The sequence below is a fragment of the Camarhynchus parvulus genome, chromosome 4 (genome assembly GCF_901933205.1).
Source record: "Camarhynchus parvulus chromosome 4, STF_HiC, whole genome shotgun sequence".
Classification (NCBI taxonomy): Eukaryota; Metazoa; Chordata; class Aves; order Passeriformes; family Thraupidae; genus Camarhynchus; species Camarhynchus parvulus.
The window spans coordinates 43,007,004-43,027,919 of NC_044574.1; the positions used below are offsets into that span (position 1 = coordinate 43,007,004).

The following is a 20,916-nucleotide window of genomic DNA, read 5'->3' on the forward strand; positions in this document are numbered from 1 at the left end:
TTCAAGTCACATGTTTCTATATGTCACCTCAATTCTCCTTTTCACATCTGACTGACTACTACTGCCTTCCTCATATCCTCTCACAAAGATACATTTTAGGAAATATCATCTTGAAATCATTTCCAGGAGAGTGCTCAAATATTTAAAGCCTATGATACCAGCTGCCCTCTGAAACTCCTTACTGCACAGAGAGTAAAAACCACTATTCTGAACCAGCTTTTAACAGGTTCATTCTTTAGGCAGTATCATGCCATGTTATATCTATTGTTGTATTTTGGTAAATGCCAGCCAGGTACTTAAAACAGCTCCCAGCATTACAGTATCTGGAGATAGATTCTTCAGTTCCAGAAAAAATGAGACCCCTTCTTTCTGTTTCATATGATACAGTGTTAAAGATGCTGTTTTATAAGCCTGAAAAACCATATTTGCTGAAATCTATGGAATTATTGCTGTGGGAAAGAGATAAAGAGAAGACCTTCAAATTTAACTCTAGATACAGGCAGATATTGGTCAACTTTTTTTGTTTGTTTTTCATAAAAGAATTCCCAGGATCTGGGCCCAGGTTATGCACATTTGCTAATAACTTTGAGTTAGTAGACAGTTTTACCATTCTCCTTCAACATCTCTTAAGAAAACATGCATGAAGAAAGAAAAGGGCAACACATCATCAATGAGAACTCACAGGAGAGTCTTAAATACTAAAACTTAAAAAAAAATGCTTCAAGACAGAACAATAGCTTAGCACATGCTATGGAACTAGATGTCTGAAATACTACACTCAGTTCCCTCAGCCATTTATATACTCCCAGAAAAGTGGATGTTTTTAAACAAATGTAAAACTAAGTACTTGCATGAACAATCTCAATATTCTCATTACAAGTCTTGCTATATAAAATGATTTTTCTACAATAAAACTACTATCAGTTGCCAAAAAAAGCCTCAGACAAGCCTACCTGAATCAGACTTTCCCAAGTAGCACTGAATATCACAGTGGGCAATTGCTTCAAAATTAAGATCTCCCTGCTGGAAAAACAAAACAAAAATATGACACAACAAGAGAACAAATTTCAGTTTCTCAGTGCATAATTTCATAGAGTCAAATAAGAGAATTCTGAATTAAGACAATTAAGTGCCAAGAGAACTATCATTCCATTGCTGTTCAACTCTGGGGACTTAACTTCTCAATCTTCAGAATGGTCTAACAGAGTGGTCTGGTACTGAGCTTTTGTTTCAGCACTATGAACAGATTTCTGGCCTGGGAGAGACACTGCTGCAGCTGGGTTTGCAGTGCAAAATAATAATTCAACACACAGAGCTGAACACAATACCTTGGACACAGTTGAATATATCTGCAGAGGTATTTCGAACATCACTCCCACATTTGTGGACAAACAAATACTAGAGAGCACATTTGTTACAGTGTCTTTCACATTGAGCTTCAAAGAAAAAACATTCCAGCAGCCTGGAGGTAGAGTCAGAGGTTCAGCAAAGTTCAGAATCTGAAAAGAATCAAACAACAGCTGAATTAAAACTGGTACAGCACTTTCTGATTGAAAAATGCAAGCTTTCTTGTCTTTTGTGTTTTTGCTGTTACTACATGGTCATATGTGCTCATACCTGATCCATACAGTGCACTTATGCAAATCCCAATATCAAAACATAAGAAGAGCCATTTAGATGCCTACATCATGTGCTTATTCATAAACCAGATTTGCCTGATTTGAATCAAGCAGTTGTGCCAGTAAATTATCAGCTTTAAAGGTCATCTATGCACTAAAGGCTTCCACTATGAAGAAATGCTGAATCCTAGAGAGCACAAACACACACATTCAACAATTCTGAGAACAGAGCAATGGTCTGTAATTCGATGCATCTGTAGCTGCAACTCAAATGAAAGAACAGTTGTCAATAAAACAATACAAAAGTAAGCCGGACAGCGAATAATGCCTTTTGAGACAGTAACCTAATAGTTACAGATGTACATAAACCTTTATTTTCAACTGATTCCAACCAGCTATAACAACAGAGTTCTTCAAAGAATCTATTTTGTATGCCAAAGGTCCATATCTTTAAATCAACTACAAAACATTGTACAAAGAAGAAATAAAGCTTACCTTTACTATGTTCTTTGTTTCTCTGGCTATGAAGACCTCATTCACTTCAATGCTGAAGTAAAAATTGTTTGTAAACCATATGGACCAATATCCTGAAGTATTATGATGTGGCTCTATATGAAACAGTGCTGCAGAAGGATCTACATCAAAATACCTATAAGTAAATACATAAAAAATATAAATACATCTGCTATTGTCCTTGAGTACACAACAAGTGGTTTATACAAGAGAAGATAACATAGCACTCTTGTATGATAGGACTCTTCTAAGCTTTCCCAGAGAAGAACAAAATTATATATTTGGGAATAATGACATATGAGAGTAAAAATTCACAAGTACCACATAAAAGAGACAGGCAAAGTGTCTACCCCTCTTGTTATGCTATAGTACAACACTGCCTATTGCTTTGTGATACAGCTGGCTGAATGAAATAGGCAAAAGATGACTGAAGCAGGAAAATACTTCACATTTTTTCTATGACTATCCAGCTTCTATGTTGCATTAAAAAGGGTGCTGGAAATTTAACCATAGACTAAGCAACATTTATATGATATGAGTTGCTAAAGCACATCTTTTTATTGGCTCCTAAAATTCTTCTTGGGGTAAAATACAGAATTATTGCTTTAAATGTGACATTTGGCAAATGACACAGCAACAATAGGAAGAAGCCTCTTCACTGACGTTGGAATCACAGAGTAACAAAGGAAGTTAACTTCATCTCTTAAAAGTAAGGCACAGTACTTTCATTATAGTATCAGTGCACGTTAACAAACAAACAAAATCCACTGTCAACCTACCCTTCCATCACAGGACAGAAAAGACAGGCTTTGAGTGTTGTAGTGCCTTTCAAAAGATAGTTCTTGTTGTTGTCAGAATAAAGACTTTCACTGTCACAGGATGCAGCTGGGAAAGAGCAGACACACGGAATACATCAGCCAGAAGCAGATCAAAAATTATTTTCATGGGAAGATTTGCAAGAACACTAAAAAAGGGAACCTTTGCTGGTGCAATCCTCACCCAGGTGAGTAACGTATCTAATTGTTTGAGTCCTAAGACTCAGTTTTTTCAGAGGTTTCAAACCTTGCCTTAAGAAGTATTCATGAATGCTAAACACCTTCAAAAATACACAATAAGGCTGCAAAGAGCAACCTGAGCAATTTTAACCACCTGTCATTGGCATAGCATTCTTACCAATCAGAGCACACTGCCTTCTTTTAACAAATGAAAAACTGCCCTGAAAAAGAGAATCACTTAACATAATAGTCCTTCTTTCTTATTAATCCATGTTTTCCCTAGGAAAAACATGTCTCAATGTCATTATGAAAGCAGCTGTTTCATTAATGTTTAAAGTCTGTACACTGCAGTCTAGTGGCCAGAACAGGAAGCAGGCTGGAGTCAGGAATGCTTAAATGCCAAGCTCTGCTCTTCCACAAACATGTCTGGTTTCAGGCAAGCCTCTTCAATAGTCCTGCCACACAATGTCATAGAAAATGACCACCCAAGCACAATAGCCTTTTAGAAAACATATTTTAAACAGAAAAAAAAACCCATAAACCATAAAAGGATGTTGAAAAAGCATATTCAATAATTATGCTTATTGTAAAGTCAGCTAACATTTCAGCAACTGTTTTTTGCCCCGTTTTCAAGTATGTATAGCTTAGAGCCTTCAACCAGCATAAGAAGAACCACATATACACAAAAAGGGTGGAAAATACTAGCAAAAAGAATTCATCCTCTTTCTCAATAAAGTCTAGACAAGTTGATTTTGAGATCTTTCAGGGTCTCTGCTGAAAAAAACTACCCTTTTTTCAGCAATCAAATCCTATTTAATCACATTATCTCCAAATATGGGTAACCTGTACCTTTACAAGAAATAGAAGCAACTTTTGTGAAGTTAGTAGATGATGAGGATAGCAGTACTGGCTCAAACTCCACAGCTGATGTGTCTTTTTGTGACAACTGCCGTATTTCCTGCAGGAAGACAAAACAAGTTGTTTTTATAGCAGTACTACCCTTATTAGTGCTGCAGCTCCTGTATTAGTCTATCTTCTTGTCAAATTTGCATGCCACCATCTGCCATTTTCTCTTATCTTCTAAATCAACACATGAATTTTTATTCAAGTTAACAGCTCTTACATATTAAAAAAAAAATAATCCATCACTGAACTACAACATGTCATCTCAAGGATCTACTAGACATTTGGGCACACTTTAAAACTTAGAAGTGTGACATTTGCCACCAGCAAAATCAATCTGCTATTAGAGAAAGCTAATTCCCTAATCAAATCCACCACCCTAAATTATGACTTCCTGAAGCCCACGATTACCTGTATATGCACCAGGCTGTTTCCAGAATGCATGATATACACATCTACTGATGAATGACCTGTCCAAAGGAACAAACACCAAGGTAAGATCACCAAGGACAGAAACACTTGTTTTGTCAGACACTCACAGGAGAAACAATCCCAATTTAAATTTCTAAAATCTTTGTGTGACAGATACCCTTGTAAAAAGGAGGAACTGTTCACATCTTGAGCTGGCAAAAATTTGAGAGAGGACTAAAAATGCTTTAAAATGTAAGCTTTAAAATGCAAGCATTTCCAGGAAATAATGCAAGGCCAGATTCAGTACTTTGGGCTCAAATCAGGAATGGTCCTATCACCCAGTAGGTAGCAAACTATTGCCTAAAGCAGCAGGAGACAGGGGTAAGACAGCTTTCACCTGCTGGTAAGGTGGTACAGCTATGTTGGGGAACCACCTTTGGTCACTGGCAAAGCTATGGTCCCATCCACAGGACAGTAGGAAGACACAGAGGGCCAAAAGAAGGGCAGCAGGACAGAGTAAGAGGTGACCATCATACTACAGTCCTTCCACAAGGAAGGTAACTTTAAGTTTCTGCCCTTGCTTATACTTGCATTAAATCAGTGTATGCAGGCTGACATGAAAGGACATTCTCCCACCTGAGCAGCCACAATTTCTTAATAATGTGTGTGCTTTGCTCAGCTGCTTGAAGGCAAAACTGCAAGTGCCAGCTTCCAAAAGAGGGTTCAAGGTATTGATTATGAGCTCCACATACCCCACAGCTCCTCCTCTGCAGCCTTCCCAGCTGGTTAGTTCCCCTGTGCAGACCCTGCCTACCTGCTGTCCCACCAACAGCTAATCCAAAAGGCTTATAGGACCAACCTCTAGCACAGACAGGACTTAAAATTGCACTATATTTAACAGGAAACAGCCCTAAAAGATACTTCTAGTACTTTAACCATCGAAAGTGTTAACAGTGAGCACCCTTGACAGAACAGATGGGAACAATTTTCTACCAGCATCAGAATAAATGTACATCCACAACTCAACATAACAAAGCCCTGGCATCTCACTGGCAGGGAAACTAGGTTTACAAGGGTATTTCAGTTTCAGCTCTTGAAATACCACATCACAGAATAGGCACGAGGGAAACAGAACATTTCATAGATATTGTTTTATGTATATTGTATCTATTGTTTCGTGACTAGATTTTGAAATGCATTTCTCAAAAGACAAAAAGATCATGTTCCACTTCAACAAGTATGTTAAAAAATATTATTTTAATCTGGATTCTTAAGCAGTTTCTTCTTCTCCAATCAGAAAGAAAAACTGGCAGAAATGTCTAAAAAATGCTATTCTACTAGACTGCAAGGCTCTATAAATAATTTAAAATCCCCTGGATTTAGAGGATTTGCAGCAAAAAGAAATTGCAAGGAGTTGATTGCTTTGCCTGTGGAATTCTAGCTTACAAGAACAAATGATGTGCACATCTGTATTACCTCATTACCCTCCTTTCCATAATGGCCACTGTCCCCAGTACCATACAAACCACTCTGCCTTCACAATCCCATTATGGTCAATTTAATTAATGGAAAACCAGAAATGCAGTTATAGAATTAAAAAGACCATGTCATCTTTCCAAACTATTTAAGCATGGGGGACTAAAGAATGAAAGAGATCTAGTTTACAACTTTACAATTGTTACCTTTATAAAGAAAAGGTTACCTTTATATCTGTTTATGATAACTCTGCCTGACACAAATTCTCTGCTAGCTGTGTTTAACTGAACTTACTTGGTTTCCCTTACTTGTGAAATTAAGCTGTCACTGAATTTGATTCAATTTAGGATGTCAAATTACAAATTATGTATAAAACCAAGTTGAATTACACTTGATAGGTAGATTTAGGACTTACCTGAGGTCTTTGTTCTTTCCATTGCTACATAAACTATCAAAAGATTCTCCAGTAAGTATTGTCTGTGCTCCACAAAATCTTGCTGGGCATTTTCCACTCTTACTGTTAAGCTCATTTCTAGCAGCATTGGGTCATCGGACATAAAACAGCAACTCTGGAGTGAGACAAAGGGATATGGTGTGTGTGTGATGGGGGACAGAACAGAAAAAAATCATTACACTAAGGAACTTGGAGAAATTAATCAAAGCTATTATCTGAGAGACAAGGTTTCCAGCACCAACGTGCTGGCAAAACAAAAGTAATTAGGACCTTTGCTAAAATCTCAGCAGAAACCAAGCACAGTGCAGGTACAGAGAGCACAGCAAAAACAAAGACAAAAACAACTAAAAAAGACACTGAACCTTGAGAGAATGCAAATTTATAAACTGTCTTAGTCAGTCTCACCTCAGGGACTGTAAAACAGTTTCCTTTGTTAAATCCTCTGCCTTCAATAAAATGTGCCATAAACAGACTGATGCATGTGTCTTAATGGTAGGAAGACAGTTCATGTTCACTGGTCTGTTTATAGTTAATTTTTCCAAATCCTGTGCTTTTGTCTCCATTTCTCACTGAAGTAATTTTAAAAAAACAAACATAGATGTACAATTCTTAATAGAAAACACTGTTGTCTGGCTAGAATACTTCAGAAAAATACAAGTAGGATCTTATTTCTGTCTGTAAGTAGTGGCTGCTGTTAACACAGCTAAGTCATAGCAACTACAAAGACACGGACACCATTTTGCAAAAAAAATTAAAGCCAACAAAGCAAAATAGAACTAGACAACCAACAGAGAACAACATAAATTAGTCCTGCATCAAACCACAAAGGTCACTAAATTCAAACTACAAAGGTGACTAAAGGAGGACTAATTTGCTCAGGATGGAGGATTAGGAGGAGAAAACTGGCATGGGAAGTGCTCTCAGAAGTGCAGAACACTTCCAGCTGATTAGCTGGAAGTGGTGCAAGCAAGGACAGCAGAGTGTGGAAGTGCCTGAGGATGGGATCACAGCTCACAGCTCACAGCTCACACAGCCTCAGAGACGCCCAGCACTTGAAATGGCTGCCAGGAGCAGGAGAAGGGCTGCCATGGAGACTGGAGCACAGGTGTGGCATGCCCTAGGGAAGCTCAGAGCAGAGGGCAGGAAGCTGCACTCTACAGAGCCTCCAATGCTCAGGTGCACCTCAAGCCTCTCAATGCATTGTGCACCGCAAGAACCAAACAGGGAAGTGAAGCGGCTCAGGAATGCCACCATGTGCAACACGTGTTCCACACAGGAATACAGCTATGGAGCCTGGGCCTCATTGCTCCTGGGGAACGAGGTGCCACTGGCCACAGTGTGGGTCTGAGGCTGGACCAGCTCCTCACCCATGGCGTGGGCACTGAGCAGCACCCACCCATCCTGTAAGGACACCCAGAGACAGGAGGAGAACCTGGGTGGCACCGCCCAGGACAAGGAGATAACCTCCTCTCCTGAAGGCTCAGTGCTTTTGGAGAGGCTAACACACTCTGCTAACATACTAGCCCCTCCTCAGCTCTGCTCAGCAACATGCTCCCCTGAGAAACAGCCCAGGCTTCAGCCTCTCAGCTCACTGATCACTTCTCACTGTGAACCAGACACACATGAAAAGTTTCTGGAGAAAAGAAATGACAGAAATCTAATCATTTTTGTGCCCCACGTCAGCAGTACAACACCTACACATCAGAATGCTTAGCCTGTTGGAGTGGTTTTGGTTTGTTTTTATGTGAGGTTTATGGGGTGGTGGGTATCATTTTTCATCTCCTTCTCTTCTAAAGATTTAGTGTGATATGTGTGACATTCAATTTGCATCAGAGGATACAATTTTATAAAAGCACAATTCCCCTTTAAACTGAGACACTGAAAACTGCATTTTTGCTAAAACTTCTACAGCTGTGGAAAGTGTCCCTCTAAGCTTGGCTTAAAATAAGACGACTTACGTAGATATAAAACAATAATAAAACATACCTTAACTTGCTGATACGTGTCATTAGGTAAACTGCATTCAAGGTGAACCCGTAATAGACTAGCATTCATAGTTTCTGTCTGTAAGAAAGAAAAGTGAAGAAAACATCAAACACATTGCTTCAAATTCCAATTCACATACCATAATTTATAAAGATAATAGGACTGCTTCCTCATATATGTAACACAGCAATGTAAGGAATTTTTTAAATGAATACAATTACTCTGTACAGTAGTTGAGTAATCAATCTCTGAATCTCAGGACTCCATCAATATCTACCTACTTATCAAACTATTATTACACATGATTATTAAACATTTATACAGCATCTGCATGAGAACTCTTACAAATTTTCTTATGCCAAAAAAACTGTACTCAACAGGGCCTTTGTGTGCAATATAAAAGCTTGTTTCCTTGTTTTCTGTGTATTTTCTTTGCTGATTGGATACTGAAATACAGTATCTAGGCCAAGGACATAATGCTTCTTGGACGTGGTCTGATACATAGGCTTCATGCCAAAATGGACAGACAGAAAATACTTGTTTTGCCTTTTTATTCACTAGAATGGGAAAAGAAAAGAAAATAAAAGATGACATTGACTGTGGCAGCTTGTAAAGCACTCATAAATCCAATGGGGCGACAGCACTAACAAAGCCAAGTATAGTTCATGAAAGCTATCTGGAAATCTGCACTGCCAAATTACTGGCACAAGCTTCACAGCCAGTATATCTCGATTCTGAATTAAATTTTTTAAAAAACAAAACAACAAAACAAGCCAGAATCAGAATGGCAGACCTGTCACTCTGTCAGTGCCTTTCTTACAGCCAAATGTCATGCTAATTTTGAGGCCAATGTGGAACCCCCACCCTCTTGTGATACTGATATATCTGAGTAGGGTATCTGCAGGTTCAGGTTTTTGAAGGTGTTGATGAAACTGACTTTAAACTATTTCAATAATTTGATGCTGAAAAGCAGAACTGAAGAAACTTTTGAAGGTATCTAGCACCCTATTTCACACCTTTTTAGTACAGTAAAAACAGGACAGGCAGGGGCACATGAGTAGAGAGATTTAGCACATGTGTGGCATTTCATGGGGTCCAGTTTTATAAAAGCACTGCCAAAAGGAAGCCAATATTTGCATTCCCAATTCAACAGGATTTCATACCAAAATGACTGAGGCTTCACACAAGAGGGCGACGTAGCCCCTGTAAAGGGGTGGTTAGTGGCGACTCAAACACTGTCCCCAGCACAGCTTTCTGGGGGACTCAAACTCCTGTAAAGTCTTTTCTTTTTTTACAGACGTTTTCGTCTGTATCAAATTGTGAGAGCGGGGAAAAAAAACCCAAACACATGGCTGCTAGTGGAGTTTTAACAAGGCAGTAAGATTACAACTTTGGAGGTCGTTTTCTGATTAGATAAAACCCGATGCTTAGAGTTCCCTTTTCAGTGCTTCTTTGAAAAACACTACTGCTTTCATGGTCCTAAAATAAGGATTTGTTAGCCCTTATTCAATGCCACTGTCATTTAAAGTAACTTAAGACCCGATATCCCTATTAAAAAAATCAGCTACATCGTATTTTCCAGTCTTTGTTTTTCTTGACCTGGCATAGATCTAACATGGGAACGGCTGTCCTTAAAATAGAAGCTTCAAATGTACAGAGGGGGAAAAAATGCTTACTGGGGTGTATTTGCTGTTGATCTGTTTTCTAGGGGAAATTTTTATTTCTTTGTGAGGCTATCTTCAGAACAGGAAATGGATTTGCATTTCTCTAAGGCAAACAATAATGCATAACTGATATGCCCAATATCTTACAGCACCACAGGATGGCTCTGAGTTAACCCTAAAGAGAAGATAATGCATCTGAGAAGGAAACACTGTCAGAGGCAGAGTTTCCAAACAGACAAATCCAGGACCATCTCCCAGCAGTGCAATCACTCCATTTATACTGTAAACATCACTGCTAATGAATCAGAGCAGAGAGCTGAGTTATGCAGCCAGTGTTTGTACCAGAGGCAAATTAAAAAGGAGAGACACAGCAGTGAAATCTCAGAGAGCTCTGCAAAGCATTGCCACTTAATTACCTGGTGCCTCTATTTTGTATTAGGTACTCGGGCACACATACTTGAATGTACACACACACTCAGCACCCAGAAATCCTATATGAACAAAGACAACTGATAGAAGCCACACAAATTCTCTCAAAGATTTTTGGATATATTCTTGCATCATTACCAGGACTGTAGAGTTGAAATCACTTCCTGGAGTTTGCCTACAGTATCATTGAAAAAGAACAACACTCACTGAACAAGCTTCCTCTTCTTCCTATAGGCTGATCCCTCAAAGTTCCTGTCCTGGACAATCCCTGGCCCTAAAGTGGTATTTCCACTCTGAATGGTGTTAATAAGCTGTTTCTGTAATAATGATTCAGCAGAGTTTCATCAGTTTTTTGCAGGTAGTTATCAGGATAGCACACCAAGAAAGCTCTACTGTCTTCCTTCCTTCCCTCTCCACACCCAAGCACCACACTTGGACATGTTCGCTTCTATGATCCTCTGCCCACCAGGGCAAAACATAGCTTAAAGAGTGTTACATTTCTGACAGTACTTGCAGTATTTCCCAAGCTGTCAGTTCATAAACTTTGAACTCCTCTGGGCAGTCAGCAAAGCAGTATCAGCGTGTCTCCGAAGATAAGACCCTCCACCCTGCATGCCACTCCTCCTCTGACATTTCCACCATCCTGAACACAGCCAGGCAGTGATGTAGCTGCCCTCTTAGTGCTGTCCAAATACTAACCAATGCCAAAACCCAGGCAACTATAGCGAAGACTACACCCAGAGGCTGGGTAAACAAAGATGACCTATATGGGCTGCACCATCTGTTACGGCTTAGTGGTAACTAGCCACTGCTGAGTGGCCACGTGGATGTACAATGGATTCACAGTGTGGGGCACTGCTCTTCTTCCTCCCAACAAGTGAGCCACAAACCCAGAAATCCTGGGATCCAGGAGCACAGGCAGAGCATGCCAATCCCAACCCTTCAAAAGCTGAAACATTGAAAAGGGTAACAGAAAGATGGAGACATTCAACAGTAAAAAAGGCAAGTTTGTTTTTTTCTTTTCTCATTAAGCACAAAAGTTTCTGCTTAAAAATACACAGGGATGAAGATGAAAAAAGGCCTTTGTGCTTTGCCCATTAAAAGATAAAGACAACACACAAAATGCATGAGAGTTCATTTTCAACAAAAATTCAAACACAAACCTGTCACATATTGTATTTCCAATGGAAACACTACCGTAAACTTCCATCTATAATCCCCAGGTATATGTTCTATTTCCAACACAAATAGCCTACAGTGGCAGAATTTTACCCATATCCCCTATTTACAATTCTGGCCTTGACCTTCAAAATAACTTTTTTTCAAATTGAAGAAGCTACAAAAGGGGTGGTCAATTTGGTGAAGAAATGGACAGCCCATTACCGAAGATACTACAGAGCATGGACACTTCAGCTTGGCTGAAAAGTGAAAGTTGAAAGTTCTGATGCCACCTACAAATGCTTCTGACTATAAGTGTCAGAAGCAGGAAGAGTTACATAAATTAAATGTGCATCTCAATATATAAAATGGCCACAAAGCAATTTAAATTGGAAGTCACGTGTAAGTTTCCAGCCATCAAAGTAGTAAGAGTAAGTATTTGGGGTAACAAAGCCTCCAGCAATTCTGGTAAGTCACTTTACCTAGCACATGATGGGACTAAATGATGTCAAAGATTTTTGGCCTTGTTGACCAAGGATGTCAGTATTACTGAACAATTTAAACATAACTGCCTTTAAAACAGAAGGCAAAAAATAGACACACAGCATGGAGCTCTCTGTCTGAGATTTCCAAGCAGTATCAGTGGACTTGAGAGGTAAGGACACCTTCCGTGTTTTAAAATAAAAGCTGTCACACAAGGTTAGAACTCAATCATCCAAAGGTGAAAAGGGATGTGCAAATGAGGCTTATGCTATCCTGAATTTATTAAAATAGATATTTTATGTCAGTTAAAAATAAACAGGGGGAAAGAAATGTGCATATGACTGAGTATGACTGGTTTGTTTTAAATGCTTTTCCACTACAAGACTCCATTCTACGTGTAATAGTTATGTATCCTTCAGCTTGCCCTTGTGTAGTCACTCACTCAAACCTCATCAACCTCTCTTCCTTCTACATCTTCTGAGCTTAAAATAGAAACTGGACAAAACAGAATGATACCATTTTTTTAATGAGATCTGGATCAGAATGTAAGGAAGATGAATTGAAGAAGGCACTTCTGCAGAGGACAGCTAGCTGTAGAGAAACATTCTTCTGAGAGGAACCCAAACTCAAACCATAAACTCCTGTCCAATATTTAGATCTTGTCTATCATCTTCAACAGAGAAGCCCATCCCACTGCTGCTCAAATTGATAACATGCAGTGAAAAATGTTTCCTCAATTACAATACAGCAGAGAAAAACTACACCCAGAGCCTGGAGAATTGAGTCAACACTCTCTCCCACCTCATGTCCTACAAGATTAGTGTCAGGTGGTACCATGCTGCACTGCTAAACATGACCTCAAGCTTGTACTACATACAAATAAAACGTAGGAAAATGTTTGTCATTCTACAGTGAGGAAAATGTCAAATGTACCCCGAAGTTTCTCCACTCAGGAATTCAGAATGAACTGTAAAAAAGCATGTATGCAACTTTCAGATTCTATCTGACAACAACCCATTGAGCTAGATATGAAGATGCAGACATTAACAGCATCAAAAAAAACCCTTCTCAGTTCTACCTCTAGCACCCCAAATTACAGAACCTGAAGATTTTTGCTTCCTTTCCTAGAGTCTGTCTTTGTTTGCCCACAAGCAAGCGCAACTGTGTGATTACAGGGAAGAGACTGGTATGGTGGAAAAGAAAGGGGGAGAAGGAAATTGTGCACTAACATTGGATAGAGGTAAGATTGACCTAAGATATACATAGCAGATTGAAAAATACAATCTATGCTGGTAATTTTTCTCAGGTAGAACAGAAGGCATCACAAAGGCAACTAACGCAGCTTACGTTTAGATAAAGTATTACATTTTGTTACATGCTAAGGTATTCTAAGTATGTTTTTGGAAAAACAACGTCTGTGTATAATACAACGGGAAATCTGAAAAATCAGTTTTTCAAATTATTCACTCAAAAGGTTCTGTATGGACTGGAAGACTATTGACAATATCTGCAACTGCAACCAAATGACAGAAATCATTAAACTTCTTTCAGCTGCAGTATTTACGCCTCATAAATTCAGCTGGCTCTGTTCTCCAGAGCTCCTTTGCTCCCAGTAAGCAAAGCTGGTATCTTCAGCACTGACAGGAGCAGGAGGGGATGCTGCAGCCTGACTCTCAGCTCCCAGTCTCATCCATGCAGCATGCCATGCTTTTTAACTGTGGCTAATTGTTGGTGCAATCCTGCTGTAAATTCACATGGAGAACTGGCCAGAAGTAAAAAATAGAACAAACCAATAGAGCTTCCCACCCGTCTCAATTTTATGGTATGAAGTTTATTTTTTTGTTTAGGGCAGACCAATTATCCAGTTCAGTCAGAGCAGAGACTCACAAATAGTTTTGCCAGCACAACTTAGAGGGCACCCCACCACAGGGGCACGAAGAACAACAAGTGTGAATAGTTTAAATGCCAAAGACTGTCCCATAAAAGCAGCTGATCACAGTAACCCTGCATCTTGCAATCTCTCTCCTGCAGTCACTGGTACTGGGATTTTTTGCTAATGTTCCTTGCATCCTCACAACCTGAGGTCAAAAATCTTTTGAGGTTAAAGAGACTTAGGTTTCTCCCCTTGAAATGTATACTGTACCAGTGTGTATGATGCCTGGATGCTCTGAATGTGTGGAAGCAGTAAGTAGGCATTTGCTAGCTGCACTTGAGGTTCTTCTGGAGAAGACATCAGACTTCCTGTTCCAAAAACCTGGTATTAAAAAAAAGGTCATTACATCAATATCTAAAATTTCAGTTATAACAGCAGCTTGCAAAACTACACTGCAAATAACAACAATCTTCCCAAAAAACAGATCAGTTTTTCATATTAAATTCTTTTAAAAGACAATAAACATAAAGTTCCAATGTATAAAGTTATCATAGACATAAATGGCACTTCAGAATTGTCACTCCTTCAGGCACTATTACAAAGACAAAACAAAGCACTCACCAGCAGAGCATCAGGTTATCTCAAAAACAAAGTATCTATATTCTTCTACTATTCTCCAGGCAATTACAATACACCTATCACCATTTAGGAAAGAGGTAATTTCTGAGAAAACTTTGTTACTAGTCCCACCTGAATATTGAATTCAATGGCTCTGCCTTAGAAATTGAGTAAAATATTTTCTCCTTATTTTTGTTTTTAAAGACTTCAGTTTTCAGAACACTGTCAGATTTGTAATTTGGAGGGCTCTACTGCACTTATATTTTGCTCCACCAAGATTAGTTTATTGACAAGGAGATGCACAATAACTGAGGCATGTGGAGCCAAGAGAGATCAAGGAGGCAGGGGATCATCAGAGGCTAACTAAAATTACTTTGGGCTTTTCACTTGTATGCATATATTTGTTGTTTTTTAAGAGGAAAAATCCACGTATTTTTAATTAAGAGGATAACAAAATGCATTCTATGCTCACTGAAGATCTCTGACTACAGATAGAAAATACCAAAACAAATGGAATATGCCTTTTTTTCTTTTTAATTGAGGTATTTATAATACAGTGGTGCCTTGTCTCCATTTGGATGATTCTTCTGAACATACTCTCGAACAAATGCATTAGAAACATCAGATGTTTCAAGGCTTTGGGGTTCTCAAGAGCACTGTAACTGTGCATGAAACACTCAAGTCATGCCTCCTTTTGAAACTCTTAAACCTAATGTGAGCTGAAAACATGGACAGCTACTTCCTCTGTCTCAGGTGGCTGGTGAAAATGTCCAGCAAAACCAGTCTGCTACTGATTTTTGCAGGACTCCAACAGGAAACAAACTGATTTTGAGGCGGCACTGACAACTGCTTCCCTGCAACTTGTTGATAAAAGGCTGAGCTGACTGGGCAATAAATTAAGGGCACAGGGAAGGGTGAGATGTCAAAAAGAAAAGGTCAATCCCTCCGTAATGCATTTTTTCCCTCATCCTTGATGATATGTTCCTGCCAAATGTGTCATTTCCTCTAATAAATACCACATAACTGCAACATTTGTATTAAAATCCCATGCACTTCAACTGAACTTACCTATGCTTTTATTTAAGGAGCTTTGTTTTCCAGCACAAGATCAAAGTATAGGAATGAAATAGTTTGATGATTGATTAAAGTTGTCAGTCTTTTTAAATCTCTAAATTCAGAGTTAGGATTTTTCTTCATCAAAATAATAAAAGCCAAGAATTTGGAGTATATAGTGTCCCTTATAAAAATTTTTAAAAGCTAAAGACCTGCTTAAATTCACCAGTTATCCAGAAAACGGACAGCTTTAAGGCACAACCATTACTTCAACTTTCATCTTTTATGGGCCTAAACCTCTAACCCTGTGCTACATCCCCAATGTGTTTACATAAAATCCTGCAGAGTAGCTGAAAACCACCTAAAATATTTCCTAGTGGGTTTTTCCCACCAAATGTATTCCAGCACAGTGCAGTCTAGACTACACTAATACATGAAACTAATTAGACTGTGATCTTTTAAGTACAGACATACAAATACACTTGCTTTTACTACCACAACTAGCCCCACTAACAGCATTAAGTTTAACCATATACATATGGTATATGGTATGTCATCATGACACTAGCACGATCTGGAAAAGGGATGAATTGGTAACATTACTCCACCTGATCTCTACCAGGAATTCAATAAACTTTCAAAGTCCCTAAAATTATGAAAACCAATTTTTAAAACACAAGAAAATCCAAAACCCAAGCTAAGAATAAGAGTAGTTCTCTGATATGAAAAATAAGAGCAGTTACCTGATATGAAAGAACTCCATGAGATGAGGTATTTATAAATAATGAACTTTCAATACTGCCTTCTTCTGTGGGCAGGAAGAGTACTCTGAAAGACATCTTTCCCATGGCTGGAATCACCTGCAGAGAGCACAAAGAAGCTTGCTTGCTTGGTGCCAGTGATCACACACTCCCCACTCAGTCACAGGGCCCAGAGGACACTTCCACATGTACATGCCCATCTGTAAATCCCACTAAGCAGAACCTCAGCACTGAGAAGTTTCATCTGTGCACAACTCTCAACTGTTACTACAAAGAGCTGAGATCACACAGCAGCTTGCCAAGTTATGGCTGGAGTTTCTCAGCTAGCATGGGGCCTCACCAGCCAAGGCTTCTTTTTGGATATTAACCATGCAGCATGGACAGCCTGTGAGTGCACAGAAACACCTCCCCACACAGAGAGATGGCTACTGCAAAGTGAATCAGTGCCCCTGTGATACACAGGCAAATCAACCAAGTTGAACTTAGACAACACTCTCAGTAACTGTGGAATAACAATGACATTTACGTCTGCACAGTAACACCCATTCAGCTATAGTAAAAGCAAAAATCAGATGAAAACATAATAAAACCCCTTTGCACATCAGCAGAGGATAAAAACTGGGCTTCATCCAACTGAGATCACAGCAATTCATTCTTAACATGCATTATATTGTTAAAAAAATCAGAGTTGAAATAATGGTCTTAGATCATAAAGGCAATTATGCCCATAACTGCAATACAAAATACATTAAACATTTCACTGCAGGTTTTTCTGACGAATATGCAAGACCATTCAAAAGACTGAAAATTCAGGGCTGTAGGACACCCACATGCCTGTGGATTACTGCATAATGCTGCTTAAAGCAGAATGTGATTTAAACAGCCTTTCTAACACTGGAAAATTCTTCTCCTCTTCTGTTAATGTCAAACACGTTTCCTACTGTAGGTTTTGGATGGCTTCTCCCAAACAAGTCTAAGTAGAAGTGAACAAAAACACCACTAGCAAAACAGAAAAAGAGTTGGAGGTCCTACAAAAAAGCACAAAAACACAGAATGAAGAGCTCATGCCAGAGGAAGCAGGAAGGCTTGGCACTTGGCCATTACATACTTTCCAAAAGCACATCAACACTCACCCGGCTATGAGCAGGAGACACATGAAACTGTCTAGTAGCTGTAAACACTGAATTGACTACAACATCTCTATCTCTACTAGGGTTGTAGGCATGCAGCATTTTAGCTCTGGGTAACCCCAGTAACCTAAAGCAGGAGAAAAAAAAGATAAATAAATTATTCACTTTATAAGCACATGAAAGAAACAACACAAATTACCCTAAAACATGTTCATCTGCAACAGTTACCCAATTGTAATTTATCTTTGGAAACACACCCTTTGGAAACACACCAAACAAATTTTGCCTTTAGTATACAAAGGCAAATATGTAACACTGGGATGTGAGGTACACTTGGCCAAAACTCACTGGAATAACTAGGAGTTAAAAAAAAAACCTTACAAAGCACGAAGTTTTGGATAAAAAGATTTTAAAAACTGAAGTCTTGTTTTGTCAGCTAAAGCAATGATTCTCTTAAGGCTTTTGCTTTAGCTAGTACACCCTAAACCCCAACATCTTAGACATTCCTCCAGTGCATCCTCTGAAATATTCCTTTAACTCACAAGGAGACTGTGTTTCTTTTTGGTTACTGAGAGATCAAAGTCTCATTATCACTTAAGAACAATTTTTAAAGTTTTCTTAAAAGAGAACTAAGAAAAACCTCATTTATTCTACCAGTATGTTTTGCTTGGGACTCTGGATTTTGTTATCAGAATTTAAAGGAAACAACAAGCCCTTCCTCCACTAGAAAGGCAATCTTTCCAAAATGAACAACCAGTATGAAGCAATTATTTGATCATGCAGAATCACCTGAAATGTACACCCAGAATGTATTATATTCCCAATTATATTTTCCTCCTTCTCAGAACTATGTTGATTTTAACTTACAAAACACTGCAAGGCAAGAAATGCACTTCCAGCTCTGTGGCAATTACTTACTATTTCTCTGTTTTTCAGATGATGGCACGATCCCAGCTAATGCTTTTTACCCAGATGGAGCCCAGTGTAGCTGTTCCTCCACACTTCATTATTACCAAAATAACAATCATGTAAGATACTCACTGCATTCCAAAATGCAGAACTGATGGGTGAAAATGTAAGGCCTTCCCATTTGGAGGCATTTTTGCTGAGAAGCTGAAAAAAGGGAAAAAAAGCCACAATTAATATTTAGTGGGAATGATGCTACAATCTGCAGGGAAGGAAGATACATTGCAGGCTCTTAACTCTTTCTATCCTGAAGCTTCCTTCTTTGCACAGGTCTCCACAGTCATGCTGGCACCTGTTTATGGGGCTGTGCAGTGGACTGCAGAGGGAAAACAACTGGGAAGAGTCCTGAGGAATGAAAATTACATCAGCATGGAGCAGATTACTCGCCAATTAAATATCTATGCAAGCACTGGCACGAGCACACCTGAGAGATGTAGAGGTAGAGAAGAGCAGCTTGGGCAAAAGTAGAGATCAAAAGAAGTTTTTATATAGTTGTTGCTGTAATGTAAAAGCCAGCTTGCTTCTGCTATGCAGAACAGAAGAAAAATACTGTGAAGCACATACATCATCTTTCCTTTGCCCTACAAAAAGTCACAGTAAAGTTCCTATCAGTTCTACGACATTTTTAGCTTATTTCAAAATTACTCAATACCCTGTAACATAGAAATTCCATGATATCTTCACCATTTTCTCAATTAAAAGTTGTCTTCCACAAGTCCCAAAAACCACTGTGGTAAAAAACAAGCCCAGCATTTGTTTATTTTATCTGCATACCCAGTGCCACTCTGTTAAAAGCTTCCCCAGAAGCAGTATGCATGTTGAATAGCCAGAACCAGTTTAATCTTTACTGGATGATGCTAATAAGCATCCTAGCAAGGATGAGTCAAAGAAGGGAGAGCTTGACTGCGGTCTCATTAGGTATCCAGCTGCTTTGCATAATTTGTGGTAGTACAGTCAATTGGTTCCCAATTTTAAAATGTAGTTCTGTGACATTACACCTTTAGTATCTCTTACTCTGTACATAATCCTGCTGTTATATTCCAAAGCAACAGACATCACAATTTATTATCGGTCAGGAAAAGTAATAGTTATTATTATGAAAACCCACAACTTTTATAAAAACATAGAATCATAGGATGGATGGAATTCTCTCACTACTGTAGCAGGTAGAATGCAATATATCCAAGTAGCATTCCTGAGGAGCTGCTAGCGACAGCCTCTTTCCAACCACCTTGTCTCTGCAGCAGCCCACTCTTGCTCCATTCCTAGAAACACTGCAGCAACCAGCACCTTCTTCCCCTTCCAAAAATCAGCCTCAGGTGAATACCCAGAAGTCTGAGTACTGTTGTAACATATACAAATTAAAATTGCTACTGTAGTAAAAGCCACAGATATTTGAGGAAGATATGTTTCTTGAAGGTCCTCGAATCCTTTTATTGTACGCATACACATGAACAGCAGAATAAAAGTTAAGCCACTGGTTAATGCACTACAGTATGACCTTGAACCTCACCACAGCATCTTACAGGTATTGCTGAAATACCTCTTCTCACCAGAAAAATCTTTCCTGACAACAGCCAAGAAGTTGAGTGCTTCTCTCTGCCAATTCATGTGATTGGCAGTAGCTCTCCAAGACTAACCTTCTTTCTGGGGAATTCCAGCAGCATCAGCTCTTTTCCTCCAAGTTCTTTCTCTTTGCAATAGGTACCAAATGCACCAGCTGGGTGCAAATTCAGCAGTGCATGTAGGAGACTGCATTTAATTTGGTCTAGGTGAACATGGCCATGCTGTAGCACTGGCTCTTAAAAATGCACTGTATTGCTGTTCACCCAACCCTCTACTAGTCAAAAAACAGGAAAATCCCTATAAGAGTAGCAACAGGAGGATCCCAGGGGTGCCATTTATTCCTTCTGGAGGTGGCAGCCTGGACCTTGCATGGTTGAAGGCAAGACTCACTTAATGACCTGTGCAGGTTCCGAGTAAGCTCCTGAGTACAGAGATAACTTTGGAGCATCCATGCACACTGCTTGACCAGGAATGGTCCTGTGATTACAAGACATCCAGTTTCTGCTTTGCACCCCACGACAAGCTGCCAAGTCACTTCAAGCTCCAGCCTGGCCCAGAAAGCAGAACAGCCACATTCCTGTGGCACCGTGCCCATCACCCAGCCCACCGTCCAGCCCCAGGGCAGCTGCACCACTTATCAGCGCCCCGAAGCAGTGCCAAAACATAACCTGAGAGCTGAGTTTCTTCAACAACAGAACTGGTGGAAAGAGAACTACCACTGCTTTGGGTTGGTTTTTTCCCCCTCAAGGGAAAAGATGACAGGTTGGAATAAAGGGAATGGGCAGGAGAACATTCTGCTCATGACAATCAAACAACTAGGACATGCTTTGAAGCGCACCACTGTACAGAGAAAGAGAC

The 20,916-nt window shown here is 39.3% G+C and overlaps 1 protein-coding gene across 1 annotated transcript in view; it reads right to left on the reverse strand.

The window, feature by feature from the left end:
* The window catches only part of TMEM131L (transmembrane 131 like), a 79,378-nt gene that overhangs the window by 26,664 nt on the left and 31,798 nt on the right, over nt 1-20,916 (reverse strand). Inside the window, 12 exon segments of the mRNA XM_030948313.1 lie at nt 954-1,023; nt 1,329-1,499; nt 2,115-2,268; nt 2,912-3,017; nt 3,977-4,085; nt 4,442-4,500; nt 6,333-6,486; nt 8,358-8,435; nt 14,235-14,345; nt 16,379-16,495; nt 17,530-17,653; nt 18,568-18,639. Of these exon segments, the coding sequence (XP_030804173.1) occupies nt 954-1,023; nt 1,329-1,499; nt 2,115-2,268; nt 2,912-3,017; nt 3,977-4,085; nt 4,442-4,500; nt 6,333-6,486; nt 8,358-8,435; nt 14,235-14,345; nt 16,379-16,495; nt 17,530-17,653; nt 18,568-18,639 (1,325 nt within the window).